The 17,574-nt window shown below is 51.9% G+C and overlaps 1 protein-coding gene across 1 annotated transcript in view; it reads right to left on the bottom strand.

The window, feature by feature from the left end:
* LOXHD1 (lipoxygenase homology domains 1) overlaps positions 1-13,673 on the bottom strand; it is a 149,195-nt gene extending 135,522 nt beyond the window's left edge. Inside the window, exons 1-3 of the mRNA XM_034995710.1 lie at positions 13,544-13,673; positions 7,523-7,637; positions 926-1,006 (exon numbers count right to left, since the gene is read on the bottom strand). Of these exons, the coding sequence (XP_034851601.1) occupies positions 926-1,006; positions 7,523-7,637; positions 13,544-13,673 (326 nt within the window). The remainder of the gene's footprint in view (positions 1-925; positions 1,007-7,522; positions 7,638-13,543) is intronic.
* Between the last annotated feature and the right edge of the window lie 3,901 nt (positions 13,674-17,574).

Here is a 17,574-nt window from a genome sequence, read left to right as displayed (position 1 = left end):
GAGCACAGTCTGGACGGACCAATGGTGTACACGAGGATGCATGTCTCTGCCTGGCAGAGAGCCCAGCGCAGTAGGACCTCAGAGTAATGGTTGCCTTTCCCCACACCAACACCCTCTCCCCAACCCTCCCCTTCCCTGTTTGTCACACCCGTTCCTCACACAGCGAGTGCCAGGGCGCTCCTGTGTCCCTTACTTCCCCAGGAAAGTTCATGGTCTTATACTTTCTAGTGGGAGGAAGACAAATCAGGACTGAACTGAGGAAGCATTTGACCCCCATCCAGGCCCTAGCCTGGGCGCAGTCAGACCACAGATGACCTTGACATCCTGACAAATGGGCGTGAACTTGAATGGGCATGGGTAGTAGGGAGGGAGGGGGGGACAGGGAGGGCAACTGAAGGCTCTTCCTTGGCAACCAGGCAGATAGAGTTCTCCTTCCCCACATGCTCACACCAACGCCCCCAGAGGGCATCAAGAGGCATCCTGCAACGTGACCTGGCATCTCTAACCCTTGCTGAGCGCCTGCTACCATCTAAGCACTAACTCACTGAGTCCTCACTACCTCGTTACTACAAGTGAGGGAAGTGGGGCTTGGAGGGGAATTGTCTGAAGCCCCACAGCTAGCAAATGGCGGGGCAGACGTTTGCACCCCAGTGATCCGGACTCAGGACTGGCTCCTGAGCACTGTGCTAGGGCCTCTCAGAGCCGATTTCCCACGTTTGTGAGACAGCGTCTCAAACTGTCTTAACCCAAAGAAGTGAATCTCTAATGGGCAAGTATGGGGTGGGAGGGAAAGATTTGGGCCTTCGATCACCCCTCAAATGACACCAGGGAAAAATCAACACCCAGAAAGTGTCAGTAGTGACATCAGGCCCTAATCTACTGGCCTTCATCTCACTCCCTCCCTGGTCAGGGGCCAGATTCCTACCTGATTTTGTAGATGAGGCCCACATTGTTGGTTCTCACCCGGAACACGTCGACGTTGGCTTTCTCAAAGGCAGATTCACTCCTACAATGAACGTGTGCACAGTTAGCACAGAGCTGCACTTGGCTCACAAGCCCGGGAGGAGAGCCAAGGGCTGGCATCCCCCTTCTTCCTCCACCGTCCCAGTCCCGGGAGGTGCTACGAGTCACCGCTCCCATTCTAAGATCCCTTTCCAACAGAGGGCGAGGTCGGTCAGTATTCACTCCTTGCTTTCACAGTCAAGTTGTCCTGTGATGCTTGCCGTGTGTCACTAAGTCAAGTATGGTGCGGTATCAGCCCCATTTCACAAACAGGGACTCTGCTTGCTGGTAGCAGAGCTGGGACCAGAACCTGGATCTCCAAAGTCATGACCCAATGGGCTCTGGTTGCTCTGAGTTGGGACAGTGGAGGAGGAAGGCAGGCACAGTGAATGCCATGGTGCTCTTGGGTCTGCAGGCCCCCAGGCCTCCCCTCACTTGCCTTGCTCTTGCTGGGGGGAGTTGCAATGGCAGCCCCAAGCAGATGCAGACCTTGGGTGGTGGTCCACGGTCCTGCCATTCCAACAAGGAAGGAAACACTCAACCCAAACCAGCAACCAGGGGAGTGGGGCGGTGAGGGAATACATATCTGGCATTACACAGACGGTGTGAACAGAAGCAAGTACACCTGAGATGTTCCTCAACGAGCTGCCCAGGTGAGTCCAAACTCAGGAGCATCCTAGGTTCCATCAGCTTAGACACAGGAGGGCTGGAGCAGCCTCACCACGGAGTCCTCCAGGAGCCGAAGCCGGAATCTCCTGCGGCCATCGGCTGCGTCCTCTGTGTGGGCTGGGACCCTGCCAGTGGGGCCTGCTCACGGCTCTTCCTGCCCCCCACAGTGAAGCCCTCACAGGCCGGAGAGCTGCGGACATGCCCCCGGGCCCCCAGCCGGGGCTCCCAGCACCAGCACACAGCCCCCGGGGAAAAGAAAAGCGTGGAACACACATGCCTATTTATTGGCCATTACTGGTTTCCAAATAAAGAGGGAAGTGAAGAACATTCTCTCTAAGGCAACAAGGCTCCCACTCTCTCAGCCACAGAAGGCTTGCAAGGTTCTACGGACTTGGAAGCTGTGGTCCTGCAAACAGGCCCACTTTAGCAAACAGTCTGTCCTGAGAAGTCTCCTGAAGGTGGGCACATCGTGAGGCATGAGGCCTCGGGCCTTCCTAAAGCAGGCAGAGCTCATGAAGTCAGGTGATAAGCAGACACGGAGGCAGCCTTGTCAGGGGACAAGTTGAGGTCGGGGCACAGAGGGTGAGGAGGAGAAAGTGCTAGAAATTTCTGGATTTTTGCTTGAGTGAAAGGACCCATTTGCAGGCTTGCTGCACATACCTGTCAGAACCTCACTTCCAACAGTGAATACTGACACAGCCCATGTTTTGTTACATGGTGTGCCATGGTGTGGAAAACACATGAACATCGATTCTGTGCCTCGGGATTGTGTGAATGGGAAAGAAGTGAATAGGAGGTATTTTCTATTTCAACATGAGATAAGGAAATACATTTTTAGAAGAAACAAGAGTCTCTATATCTCTACATCGACCTAGGAAAGAGTGGCCCTGGGAAGCTATGTGGAAGAATATCATGCAGCCGTCAAAAACTCCTGTTATAAAAGAAGAGTTAATAGAACAGACACAGGCTTATGATACAGGCTTAAAAGAAAAAGCAGATTAAAAATAGAATGTGTGAACAGAACGACCAACACAACAGGATGCCAACTGCATTTAAAAACAATGGAGTGGAAGGATTTATCCAAAAACATTGTGTCTAGATGGTAAGACTATTATGAAATGTTGGTTATTTATTCTTGTCTGTATACATTTCTTTTAAGTTTTCCGAAAGGAGCGCGTCTTGATTTGCAATCACGAACACAGCGCAGTCCCATTTCCGCAGCCTTCGCTCCCCATGGCCTGCAGCTGCCTGGCGTGAATCCTCAGGGACAAGTTTGAGGATGGTCAGGCTTCATCTGCTGTGGGGCCTGGAGTTTGGGAAGCAGCCAGTGCTGATGAGCAGGGGAAAAGGGGGCCGATTTGGAGGGAAAGCAGCTGGTGTCCTGGGGAGCCTCTGACCACAGCCCCTTCTGGAGAAGCTCCAACAGCTGCCTTTGACCTTCAGAAAAGCCCTGTGCGGGCGCCTGGGTGGCTCAGTTGGTTAAGCGACTGCCTTCGGCTCAGGTCATGATCCCAGGGTTCTGGGATCGAGTCCCACATTGGGCTCCTGGCTCAGCGGGGAGCCTGCTTCTCCCTCTGACCCTCTCCTCTCTCATGCTGTTTCCCTCTCGCTCGCTCTCTAATAAATAAATAAATAAAATCTTAAAAAAAAAGAAAAGCCCTGTGCCCTTGACCGGGTGGCACGTGCATTCGGACGTCCCAGTGTGTTTGTTAATAGTTGACCATGGTGCTTTACAGTCCCTCGGACAACAAATGTTAGAAAGCGAGGTGGAAGGAGGGAGACCAGGAGAGAGAGGTCTACCACGATGGGCAGAGGGTCTCCGGACCCCAGCGGAGTGCTACAGGGTATCACAGGATGTGGAGAGATTGTCTGCAGAGCTCACGCGATGGGGCCCAACATCTCCCTGGTAGGGCCTCTCTCCAGAGGAAGGAAGGGAGGGACTGCAGAGACAGACCTACCCGGACTCTCTTTTTGCACAGAGGGGCCAGGATAATCCCAAAGAAGCCCCAACTGCCACCCAACAGGTCAGATTCTGAAATACCCACTTCTGGGAAGTCAGAAGGCAATACCAGTTGGTTTCAGAGAACTGACTGGAGACAAGAGAGAAGTACCAAAGGACAGAGGGTCCCCTGGCAAAGGAAACATGAGAAACGCAGACTTCTTCACGTTTCCTTTTGGGGGGATGTGGCTGCCCTGTGGCTCCTAGCCGCTCAGCAAATGAAGGCTAATGCAGTACGCAGCCCCCTCCCTGCCCAGGCCTGCCCATTCAGCAGGGACCCCCTACCCAGGAGAGCCTGTGAAGGCCGCACAGGGCATTTTAGCTGCCAGCCCGGCAGAGCTAGCAGGCTAAAATGCCAGGCATTTTCTGACACTCGGTGAATTCTCAACAGGAGAACCGTGTTCCAGAAGATGCATGAGATCCCATCCTTTTGCCATATTCTGAACATGTGACCCAGTGCTGGGGGTGGTCCTGGGTAACGGGGAAGGGCACCCAGAGCATGGGGCCTTCCTCTGGGAGCCATGGCTGTTGACATTCAAATGGTGTGGGGTTGGGGTGGAGGTCAGCTGACAGGGGATCCAAGTGAACGTGCCACTCTCTTTGCTGCCTAACAGAGGACCCCGTGTGTACGGACGAGTCAGACACCGGACCACGAGGGTCAGAACAATCAGCATGTTAACATCAGGCACCAGACAACTGCAGCAGAATTATTTTGTATTGGGAAATAAACATTCTGATAGGCCAGGTGGGAGGCAGGTGAAGTCCAGGGGCACAGGAGAAAAGGCAGAAGACAGAGCAGGAACAGAGAGGGGAGAGAGAAAAGAGAGGGCGTGGGAGACGCAGGAGAGGAAGGTGGAGTCAGGGGGCGCAGCCACGCGCCGTGGAGAAAGCAGCCGGGGAGAAATTCCAGGGTAGGCAGTGGCTTAATCTTCGGACGTCAGAATCTGTCCAAGATTTCATTTCAAGTCGTTTGCCTTGCTGTGCTGGGAGCTCACTCTGGTGCCCTGAGTATCAGGGAAGTCTATACACTCAAAACACCCTGTAGCCTCTGTGTGTGCACGTGTTTGTGTAAAGCAAGGAAAAGGAGCTGGGTGCCAGTGACACACGAGTTGGCTTTGGGGTGAGGCAGGGCCTCGAGGAGGGAACAGCAGCCCACAGCGAGATGAGAAATTGGGAGCCAGACCCCAGGGCAGGGGTGGGGGCGACGGGTGGGCTGGAATGCCTGCCTCTAAACATCACAGAGCAAGGTGACCTCTGCGGCCCTGGGCATCTGGGTTCCTCGAGCAGCCTGGAATTCCTTGGAAAGCGGTGCTCCCCTCCCAGGCCCAAGGTCTCCACCTTGCAACTGAAAGCATCTTGGGTGGCGAGGATTGTGTCTTTGCAATTCTCTCTGCAGACACTTCCCCAGGTCTCACAGCGGCCAAATTAATCTTTCATGGCCACGTTGTAAGTCAGGCCTCCGCTGATCAGCTTGTAAGCAAGGCCTTCTAAAGCCCGGTCCTCCCCTCCTGGCTCCTTGCTGCCTCCGTGCATCTGCAAGCTGCTCCCTGGGGTCTAAAGTACCCTCCTCCTGCCCTTCTCTCATCTGAGTCTCTTTCACTACCCAAGGCCCAGATCACCTGCCCTTCCCTGTAAAGTCCCGTTCTGGCCTCCCTGACAGTGCACTTACGGGGCCCTGACTGTTTGCAAGCAACTGGGAGAGGGGCCGAAGGGACGAAGCCGACCTCCCCTCACGGTCCGCTCCACCTGGCATCCCTCTGCACATCACGTCTCCAGTCTCCCAGGATGGACAGCAGGGGCTACAAAATGAGCCCCACCTCTGAACCCACCTGCTCGCCCTGGGCTCCTGCAGAGCCCTCCAGGCCAGGCCGACCGGGGTCCGGGCCAGACCCCTGCCCTTGCTGCCCAACCTGGAGCACGACACAGGTATGGAGAGACCTGCCGAGTCACAGGGAGGCGTTGCTGATTTCTGTCCGTGGGGCTGGCGTTGAGATGTTGGCCGACGTGCGACACCTGGAGACCTCCCGACCCTGTCCCTCTCTCTGCCGTGATGCAGTCTTCCCTTCCATCCCTGGAATTCATGCTCCTGGGAAGGGGGACTCAGTGACAAACCTGCCTACTGGCTTATGAAGGGTGACTCTGGGGCCTTCCCAAAAGGCTGTTTCGACAAATGAAAACGGTGAGGGGGGGAAGAGCAAGGGTACTAGGTGTAAGAAAGTAGGAAAAACAGCGAGCAACCACCTTGAAAGGAGAAAATGGTTCTTTTTGTTTAAGAGAGGCAGGCTGGGGACTCCAGGAACCCCCCGGGCCGATTTCCCAGAGCCTAGTGGCTTCTCCCTAGAGTAGTGCGCTCGGGGGAGGTCACATGGCAAAGAGGATGGACATTTCATGTCTTCTCTTTACCGTGCCCACATCACTGGAGAGAAAGACTTCCGCAAGCCAGTCACTCTGCAGGGTAAGCAGTACAAGAAGGCGGGTACCCTGTTCTGCGGAAATGGACAAAATTGGACGTTACACCAGCCTCAACGGGGCCACATTTAGGCCACAGCCCACGCTCAGGGCAAACCTGGGAGGCAGGGCTGGATCAGTCTGCGAAGCACAGAGTTTGTGGATGTCCTGGCCTGGGGGCCCCACCACTCTACAGCCTCCCCTACCGCGCCTCCCCCTCCCCCCGTAGGAGGTCACAACCTGGAGGCTCAGGAGGCCTGGAGGGGAAGCTCCCACACACCCTCAGGGCCACAGGGCCCGTGCTCAAGGAAAATGTCCACATCACCTGGGGTTTGAGGACCAGCTTTACCATCTAGAAGCTCCATGACTCAGAGCTCATCTCCCCTCCTCTCTAGGCCTCAGTTTCCCCATGAATGAGTTGAAATAAATTTAGTGGATTTTCACATTTTTCCGGCTATAGGACTCTTGGTGCAAATAAAATCTGACTCAGAAAGTCGGTGGGCAAGACAACCATAAATCGAGCTACTGTGGAGGAAGGAAGGATGGGGGCACAGTGGGCTCAGAATCGGCTGACCGATCCCCAGTTCCGTTCAGCACAGATTGCAAACCAGCTGCCTACGACACGGCTGTAGCCCCAGACAGCTCTGGAATTGTAGGACTCTGCTAACACGTCCCCATGTTTTGCTCTGGGTGTATCTGTGTGCGCTGGTGTGTGGTCGGGGGAGAGGATCAAAATGAAGAGGCAGCAGCCCCTGCTGTTAATGGATTACAAATGACATGGAGGGCACAAGGTGTACACACAAACACACACACAGAGCACATCTACACAAACACACATGCACAAGTACACACACAAGGGGTCCATGTGCCTGACTCGAGTATGCGTTAGCTGGCAAGCAGGTGCCGTGTGATGGTGAGCCCTAGGAGAGACACAGGCGTGGAGCATTTTAAACTCCTGGCTCCTCTGAATGCATGATTTTGTTTCCTCCTCTCTACTGCCCTGTGGTTTTTGTAAAGGGGGGATGATTGCTCCCAGATGCTCGATGAGGAAGCCAAGGCCTTGGATGCGAAGAGATTTGGCCAAAGTGACATGGCAACTATGTGGTAAAGCTGGACCCAGACCCAGGGTTCCTGGTCCTGAGTGTCTTCTCCCACAGCAAGGGACAGCTATTATGATTCTTGGGAATTGTGAGATCCAAAGTAGGCATTACTTCACACGAACACCAACAGGAAGGTTGATGGGAGATCATTGGGAAGGACCCAGTTGACATGTGGTCTGTCTTTAGCAGAGGCCCCGTGCCACTTAATATGCCTGTGGACACACGGGTCTTCTCCCTGGGTTCCAGAACGGCATCAATCCCAACTAGCAGCCCACGATTCCACCAAGGCCAAGTTGGTACTCACTTGCTGGTCAGATGGATCTTGGGAGAGAGCCCGTTCTCTCCAAAAAGGGTGATGAAGACATTGGCATCTGTCCCTGCACCACGAACATCCCCCGTGGCTGTGACCACCTCATACACTGGAGGAGAAAAGAAGACAGATCACAGGCTTATCGGAAAACCCAGGATCCTACATGGGCTTGGAGAAGCCAGAGCTCCTGTCAGCTCCGCAGGGGACACCCAGCCAAAAGGTCTCTATAAAACCCTGCTATAGCCCACAAGCCTCTGAGCCAGGGTCAGACCCACACCAAGTTCTGCTGTAAGACTAAACCTTCTATTTAATGGTGCATGCTCATTTTACAGGTGAGGAACCTGTAGGACCGGGGTGGGGGTGGGAAGCCCAGGTCACACACCATCCAGTGTCATCACTGGAGCCCAGCCCAGGGCCTCTGGACACCTAGTCTGTGATCTTTGCAACAGAGCACCCAGATGCCTCCTAGACGTGGCCTTCAGAGCCTGCCCCTGCTCTCACCCTCCTCTCTATGAATGTAGTTGCATTGCCAGCCCTCACCTCCCCTGACCTTCTGAGCACTATCATTGCAGGCCCAGGATGAGCTGTCCCAGAGCTGAGTGATGCAGAGCTTCGTCAAGGCTCCTTTCTTGACAGGGGTACTGATTTCCCCTCTTTGGTTCCTAGAAGCTTCTACTGTTTGCTATTAATGCCTTTTCTTTGGAAGTCCCTGGTTCTGACGAAGATCCCAATCAAGGCACTGTGAGACAAGAGAGGAAGCAGTACATTTGCACAACTCCTTGTCTCTTGTGATAAGCAAATCCTTAATTCTTCATAGTCTACACTACAGGGGTGCCTGATCTGTAGACAAGCCCTGGATTCCTCCCTGGGACAACTCCAGACCTAAAGTGTTGCCCACATGGCTTTGCACGTACACAGGGGCATTTCCAAACTGTCCACAGAAGAATGAGAAGCATGGTGGAAATTCTAGGACCACATCACATGAGAAAGGACACAGAGGTCTGGAGATGTGTGGTTTGGAGAAAAGGAGAGTCTGGGGTGTGAGAGGGATGAGGAAGCTGCCTCAAAGTGCTCACAGCTCCTTCTTAAAAGCACACTGGCCATAAAAAAAATTGATAAATTGGACTTATTGAAATGAAGCCCGTTATTTGAATGAAAAGGCAAGTCACAAACTAGAAGATATTTGGAATACATATATCTAACAAAGGACTCATGCTCAGAAGATGTAAAGAATTCACACAAATCAATAAGGAAAACAGATACCACACGATTTTTTTTTAATGGACAGCAAATTGTTTAAAGATAAACACACACTTACCATAAGATCCAGACATTCCATTTTCAGGTATTTACCCAAGGGGAATAAAAACATGTCTATACAAAGACCTACATACAAATGTTCATAGCAACTTTATTCACAATAACTCTAAACTGGAAACAACCTAAAAATCCAAGCACAGATGAATGGATAAAGAAGTTGTGGTATATCCATACAATGGAATACTACCCAGCAACAAAAAGGAATGAACTACCCTCATATGTGATGTAGATGAATCTCAAGCAGGTTGTGCTGAGCGAAAGAAGTCAGATACAAACTCTATGCACTGTAATGTTATTTACATGAACCTTTAGAAAAGACTAATCTATTTTAACAGAAAGCAGAACATGGTTGCCCTGGAGTTGGAAGCAGAGGGAACTGACTAAGGAGGGGCACAGGGAACTTTGGGGGATAATTTAAATGCTTTATATATAGATTGTGCTAATGGTTATACAGATGTACACATATTCCAATGCCTGTCAAACTGCGCATTTAAAATAGGTGCATTTTATTATGAGGTAATTATATTTCAATAAGACTATTTCAATAAAATTGGAAAATGGGCAAAAGACTTAAACAGGCATGTCCTAGGAGAAGATATCCAAGTGGCCAATAAGCATATGGAAGAGTGCTCAGCATCATTATTCATCAGGGAAATGCAAATTGAAATTACAATGAGATACTACCATATACCCACCAGGATGACTAAAATTAAAAAGACCGACAATACTAAGTGTTGACAAAAATGTGGAGCCACTGGCACTCTCACATATTGCTGGTGGGAGTGTAAATTGGTTCAAGCACCAGTAGCTAAACATATGCCCACTCTATGACTCAGCAATTCTACTTCTAATTATAAATCCAAAGAAATGAGTGCACGTGTCCATCAAAAGATGTGTACAAGATTCGTAGCAGCTTTATGCATAATAGCTAAAAACCAGAAATAACCCAAATGCCCACCAGCAATAGAATGGTTAAATAAATGATGTAGTTATAAAATACAATAGTACACAAAAAAGAACAAACTATATAGCAAGTCACAACATGGGTAAATCCCTCAGAATGTTGAGTGAAAGAGGAGCTAGACACAAATATGTGTTTACTGTATGGTTTTGTTTATCTGAAGTTCAAGAATGGAAAAATCTAATCTATACTGATAGAACTGCGAGAGCTGTTACCTTTGGGAAGGAGAGTGAAGGAACTTTCTGAAGGTTGGAAAAGTTCCATGTCCTGATCTGAATGGTAATTCCACAAGCATGCACATACATGAAAAGTCATCACGTGGTACCTTTATGAAAGTTTTGTACTGTATATATATTACTCCTTAATTTAAAATTTTTAATTAAAAACTCAGTTCAGATAGCTGAAGAACTATCTTGTGGAGGACAAATATCCCGTGGAAAACATAAGATTCTGTTTGGCTCCAGAGGGGAGGACCCCAAGGTGCACTGATCAGCACAAAGAATTATTGATGGCACCATAGTGTTGCTCCTAGCACAGAACCTGGCAAGCAGGAAGGGCACAATAAATAATTACCTGGGGGAATGAATGAGAAAATGAATGAATGAATCAATCAATGAAATGAATGTAGGTTACAGAGCTAAATTGACCAATATTTGAATCCCAATTCTATCATTACTGCTTATGTGATTTCAACCAAATTTCCTACAGAGCCTCAATTTCCTCATCTCTGAAGCAGGAATAATTTCTTCCTTGAAGGATTATAAGAAGGATTAAATCAGATAAAACAAAATTTTCAGTGCTCATTCTCACTGACTCAAGCATTTCTACTTCTGGGAACTTATCTTACAGACACTCTTCCACAGTCAGATGAAAGATATACATTCCTTAAGTGGTAGACTGCCAGCATCATCACCGTCTCATCATCACCTTCATGGTCATCATCATCATCATCATCATCATCTTCATGGTCATTGTCAACATCATCACCATCATCACTATCAGCGTCATCATCCTCTCCATCGCCAACATCAACAGCATCATCATCATGCCTGCCATTATCCCCATTAACAATATTCTCAGGGAGGCTTCCTTGGGACACTGTACCCCTACAGATGCTAGGCAACCCCTGTCTGGGATGCACAAGAGGAGAGTGTCCCAGGGCTGGAAGCTTGTGCAGGATGGCCTCTGAGGTCCCTTGTATCTCATGTTCTGATAGAGTCACTCTCTTCCCCTCAGGGCCCCGTCTTAGCCAGGAAAGAGACCAATGCACTGGGCTCAGCCTTCCCTCAGGGCACCAAGGGAGCTACTCTGCTCCCTCCAGCCGTTGGTGAACTCCAGTGTGGCCTGGAGGTGGCCTGAAGAACAGAGAGGGAAACCTAAGCTTTCTCCTTTTCCTCCTTCTTCTTTCCCATCATACTCACCCTGGTAATGCAAGAACCCAGAACTCAAGGGGAGCAGGAAACATGTTGTTCTAGGGAGTAGTAGTGACACCGCGGGGTTGGTATGTGACTACTGCATCATCCACATTTACTGCCAGTGTCCTGCCCTGTCTGGAGAGCCTGTGGGCCCACATCTCTGAGAAATGTCAGCGTGGCACCCACCTCGATTTGCTCTTCTCCAACTGTTTTCACCACAGTTGAGAGCAAGCACCAACCAGACCAGCTAGATTCAAATTCTGAGTCTGCTACTTACTAGTTTTGTGATCTTGGGCAAGTTACTTAGCTTCACCATGCCTCAGTTTCCTCATCTGAGAAAGAAGACAAGAATGTGACCTACACCTTGGGTGGTTGTGAAGGTTACATTGGTTAAGACAAGTGGAGAGCTTCTCCATGTACCTAGCACTCCAAGGGTCATTCTATGTGGCAGCACTGAGAGGTGAAGTGGGGACTTGCCTTGGGAGAGGGTATTTGAAATTCTTGTTCTCTCTCCCACTTGTGACTTTGCTCAAGTCACTTAAGTTCCAGGGCCTCATTCCTTAACCTGTGAAATGGGACTAATCACACCTGCCTTGACTGTTCTCAGAAATCTTCAAGATCAAATGTGAGCATGGAAGTAGAAAGGCTTGACAAAGGGTAAAAAGAAGAGCAAACATGTGAGGGATGAGATAGTCACGCTGGGGCACGCAGAGCCCCTGAACAGAAGTGGACAGGGTAGTGGCTACCAGGAGGTTGAGAATGCACTCCCCGGCAACCATGTGTGCCAGGGAGACCACCCCGGAAGCTGAGAGTACTTGTCGAGGGTGCTGCGCGCACATTCAGCCACAGACCTCTCCCCACTAACTGGTCTGAGTTTGGGGTGCCTGCCCTGGGGGAAGGCAGCAATGCCTCACTTGTCCCAGGCCTGCCTTGTGCCAGCCCCCGCCTGCACTCCAAGAGGCACCCAGGACACTGCCAGGAAAGGGACCCCCGCTGAACCACTGTCTCCCTGTGGTGACCACCTTCTCTGAGCCTGGGTCTGTGCTGGGAGCTGGGTGAGGACAGAGGACAAACAAAGCAGGGCTCCACCTTCATGGGGGGCAGGGTGGCTGGGAAGCTACAAGCCCAACACACCAGGCTTGTGTGAAGCAATGCAACAATGAAGAAGTGGATATAGGCAAGGAACTCATGTTGAACTGGAATTAAGGAAGCCTCCGTGGAAGAGGGGGCCCTGAGCCGGGCTTTCAAAGTTAAGATAAGAAGAGGGAGAACAAGCTCATGGGCAGACACAGGGCAGGCTTTCAATAGATACCCGGTGACTGACTGAATGGATGAATGAATGTGTGAATGAGTGAATGAATGAATGGATGAATGGGTGAATGGATGGATGGATGGATGGATGGATGGATGGATGGACAGACAAATGAATGAGTGAATGGATGAATGGGTGAATGAATGAATGAGTGAATGAATGGATGGGTGGATGAATGAATGAGTGAATGAATGAATGAATCTGGAGCTTCCAGGGACTAGCGAGCCACGTCAGAGTAAGCCCTGAGAATGTAATGCCTTCAGGGACCAGGCAGGCAGCACCAATGAGATCTCATCTGACTGATAGGGAGCGGTGGAGACTGTGACAAACCGGCCATCCACAGCCTACAGGCACTCACAGTCAAAATCTTTCAAAACATTGTAAAGGCAAAAAAACCAAAACACAACCAAACCAAACCAACAAAAACCCTCTGCTGGCCAAAACGAACTCTTGGATCCCCAGCCCGGCCCTCTCTGGTTACCTGCTAAGAAGGGGGGGCCCTTTAAAGCATCCCCCGTACACGCCAGGGGAGGATGAGCCTAGGACAAGCCCTGGGGTGCAGAACAGTGAGTGCCCTCCCCACGTGGGCCCCAGACCCCTTCTCCATCGCCAGGGTGGCAGCAGACCCCACTCCCGCTGGGCAGGTGGTGAGGGGTCAGGCCTCCTCCCCACACCCCTCCCCACGCCCCACACCCCTCCACAGCCCGAGCAGAGCAGGGAGCTCGGGGCCATCAGGCTGCAGGGTGGAGATCAGGCTGGAACTTGGCTCTTGGGATGTATAGGACTGGAGAGAGTGGGCACTGCCGTTCTAGTCTATTCTGTGCCACTAAGGTCTGCGTCTAAGGGCAGCTGGTCTTGACTGTACAGCAGGGACCCCAGGGGAACACCTGCCCTTTACTCCCAGGTGATGGAGGACAGTCCCCGGGCACCAGGCTGCATGGGCACCTGCCATCCCTCCTCCAGGCACCGGGAAGGGCCGTGGGCCCCGCCCAGCCCACCGCCCGCACCTCTGGCCTTGTAGTACTTATCCTGCCGCTCGTCCTCGTCGTCCTCTGAGGCGTAGTTCAGCAGCTCCTCCTCGTACACGGCGAGAAAGTCGATGTCTTTCTTTCTCCTCTTTTTCTTCTGGGGCATCATTTTGCCGGCTGCCCCTTCCTGGCACTTGCGGGCTCACGGCGCCCACCTCCTCGCACTTTCTTGGCCCCGAGGCCCTTTCTCCCTGAGAGAGCGCCCACCTCTGGGTGGCCCAGAGCCCACACTTGGGTTCCCTGTGTCCACACCTGTCCTCTCCGGCCACAGAGCAGAGCCTCGGTGCCCTATCTCTGCCCTTCTTGTCCCTGGCCCCTCTCTCTGCCCCCCCACCCCCGCAATCGTCAGCCACCTCCTCTTGCACCTGCCCTGGGGCTTCTCCTTGGGCCTCATCTCTTATTCATGGGGACTGAGGGCAGGCTGTCCTCCCTACCCCGCCCCCCCTCCTCCCTTCATGGAGAATCAGGTGACATCGAGCCCTTGGCATCTTTTTCCCACCTGGCCCCATTGCAAGGGGGCCCCCTGGGGCCCCTCCCCAGGTCACCCCAGGGGCAGGTGGGGGCCTCCCCCTTGGAGATCCCCCTAACCTCACAGCATTCTAGGGCCGTGAACAATGTCCCCAGGGCCCGGGGCCTTCCTGAGGAGGGCAGGGCCCCGAGTCCTCCGAGCTCCCAGGACTCAGAGGCCTCTGTTTCTCTCCATTATTCATGCCTCTGCTCACCTTACGAAGCAGGCAAGGTTCTTACTGGATCCTTTTCGTTCCATCTCTCTGCTTCCGTCTCCTTGAGAGAGCTGGCTTCTGGAAGAGACCATTTGGCCAGTGGAAACCTACTGCCCTTCAGAGATGCTGCACCGACCAGCACTCTGACAGTTCACAAAGCATTTTCTGAGGCGTGAGTTACCAGCATCACCAGGCCAGAGCCACGGACGCTGGAGAGGCCCACTGCATCGTGGTGACCCCCTCATGCCCGGCCAGGCCAGGCATCTGTTTTAACAAGAACTCTCCGTTTGCCCACATTGCTTTCTGCACTTTCAAATGAAGTGGGCCAAACCCTCAGAGCCCACTCCACTTGGCCCTTACTTCTCCAACTGCTGCCCCACACAGGGGATTCTGAGCTGGGGCAAGAGAACCAGGGCCCAGAGGCCCCTCTCCACCCTCGATCAGCAAGAAAAGTTTCCCTTAGGACCATTAGACTCCTCTACCTTGCTTATTTTATTTTGTTAAGATTTTATTAAGGCACTTAATTAAGATTTTATTAAGATTTCTTACAACCCGAGTTGTAAGATTTCTGTATAAATTCCGAAATGCTAGAAATTTCCTATCTACTTGGAACTCTTATCCCTGTCTTGGCAGTATGAGGTCTTTGGACAGAATTAGGACTAGTCAGCACCTCCTGGCTGTGTGGCCTTGGACGAGGCCTGGCTCTCCATCCGTGGAAAGGGGATAATGACCCACTAAGGCGTACTGAGCATTTGGAGAAAATGCTCAGTAAGCAGAAACTTCAGGAACACAGTAAGGGCTTACTAAGTGCCTATGACTCCTAATCAGGGTTTCTCTCTTATTTAACATGATGGGGGGGGGGCAGGTAATGCTTTGCTATCATCTCAGATTGTTCCAGAAGCCCTCCTTTGGGTCCCATTTGCAAGGACTGGCTCCACGTGTCCTCCTTCCTTTGTGGGGCCCAACCCACAGCTGCACATCAGAAGCTACGGGTAAACACACTGGATCATCTATGTGCTTCCAAGGTCCTGGGAGGACTATCTTGTAAGGGCCTGTTTCCTTGCCCGTCTCCCACCACCCCCCCACCACCACCTCTCCCAGCCATGAGCTGTGGGGGGCAGAGATCATGCCTCCCTGTTCCCTGTTAGGCTCCCAGGACCTATCATATGCCTGGCAAACGGTGGGCTTTGTAAGCATCCGTTCAGCGGATGCATGCACACATGTGTACATGAGCAAATTGCAGGCAGACCTATAAAGCAGCCACGAACACAAGGCCCACTGTCTGCGCAAGGGAAACACAAGGAACGGATACCATTCTGAGCACATGTGGGCTGGAGAAGACATTGCCTCCCATGTAAACGACCGTCCCGTAGAGCAAGCACTGGGCTATTCTGTGTGCCTGAAAAGGCAGTCTTACCACTGTGATTGCAGAAAGGCAGGGTTCAACCCAATCCAGGAAGAGAAGGATGGGACCCTGAGTACTGCCTAGGGTGACATACAGTGGCCGGATGGCATCGCTTGTCAACCGACAGCAGGGGGCGCTCCAGCGGCGCCTGTGGGTTTGGCTTGGACAGCCGTCCATCTGGTGGCTGGGCTACGCTGCGATGCTGGATGGAAGGTGCAGGCAGAGAGTGGACAAACCATGACGGGTCGCCCAGCCCAGGGCCGCTGCAGTGGGCCAGGGGCCAGGGAAGAGCGCGAGCCAGCGCCAGGCCCTGCTGCAAAAGCCAGGGCCAGAAAGCGGCTCTATCCCCAGAGCAGGAGGAGGAGAGACTCAGCCAGGACCGGAGCCCCCGGCATGAGGTGGGGTTTGGAAAGGAGAAGGGAGTTGGTCTGCAGCCACCACGAGATGTTTCACTCGCTCCTCCTTTGTCACCTCCGTGTCCTACCACCTGGCGGCCCCGAGCTGAGCCCACCTACTGAGCCCTTAGCCCCGAGCCCCAGAACCCAGGACCCTGGCCACCACCTCACCTTCTCTGCTCTAGGGCTTCTCCTCTCTGAGATGCTCTCTGTCAAGGTCAATGTTTCCTAAAGTAGGATTCCAGGGAGGCCTGGATTAGCCCTGCAGAACTCACCAAATGCCGATTTCAGACCCCTCACCCCCACCACAGACCTACTGAAAATCTCTGAAGATGAAACTTGGGGATCTACAGTTTCAACAAGCCCTCCTCCTCGGCCAGGGTGGGGATTTGCTCTCTAAAATTAGAGAGCAAGCGGAGCCTACACCCGCCCAGGTGAACTCACTCACTTGATTAGTTCACCTGAACTAAGGGGAGGGGCTCAGCAAGCTTCTGTCCCAGAGATGCACACAGGAGACACCTGGAGAGTTTTTAATGCTGATGCCTGGGTCCCACCCTGGAGATGTCGATTTATGGGGTCTGGGTTAGCAGTGGAACCTGGGCACTGGGAGTTTTCAAAGCTCCCAGCAGATGCAGGACATCTGAGCAGCAGTAAGCACTCACACCCTTCCCCAAAGTCTGGGGCAGCTTCATTTTCTGGAGCCATCCGCGTCCCCACCACGGGGAGACGTCATCGCCCAGGAGAGATCAACTTCACCTCCTCCCCTGTTCTGCGGAGGGACAGCCCTGGAATCCGCTCCAAGTCCCAAGGGGGGGGGGGGGGCAGAGTGAAGTTCAACCGTGGGTGATGCACGCCCCCTGCTGGCAGTATGTGGTTTGACCTCTTGTTAATTCTACCTTTGGGCTCTTGAGAAAAAGAGACTTTAAATAACAGAGAAATTACTAGGATTACTACGGAAAATACCATACGTCCAGACAAAAACTAAAATGTTCATTTTGCACGAAGTCCGATTCAGATAAAAAACAAGAAAATGTTTATTGGACTGTTTTTTCAAAAAAAATGAAATCAAAATATTTTAAGAGAATCCGTGGCATTAAAACACAATGATTAAGAGAACAGGGTCTGAAACAGTACCAAATGTTGACAGGGACACGGAGCAACTCGAACTCTCATACCGCTGGTGGCAGTGGTGATTGGTACGGCCACTTTGGAAAAGAGCTTGCACTCTTTTCTAAAGCTCACCAGACACTTCCCACACAACCCAGAAATTCCACTCCTGGGTGTTTACCTAAAAGAGATGAAAATACACGTCCACACAAAAGCTGCATGTGAATGTTCATACAAGCCTTATTCATAAGAGCCAAAACCCAGAAAACAACTCGGATGCCCATCAGCTGACTAATACTTACTCAGCCAGAAAAAGGGAGAAGCAGTGATACATGCTACATCGTGGACAAATCTCGAAAGCATTAAGCCAAGTGAAAAGAA

The sequence above is a fragment of the Mirounga leonina genome, unplaced genomic scaffold (genome assembly GCF_011800145.1).
Source record: "Mirounga leonina isolate KUSES-001 unplaced genomic scaffold, KU_Mleo_1.0 Mir_93, whole genome shotgun sequence".
Taxonomy (NCBI): Eukaryota; Metazoa; Chordata; class Mammalia; order Carnivora; family Phocidae; genus Mirounga; species Mirounga leonina.
This window is presented reverse-complemented; position numbering and strand designations above follow the sequence as displayed.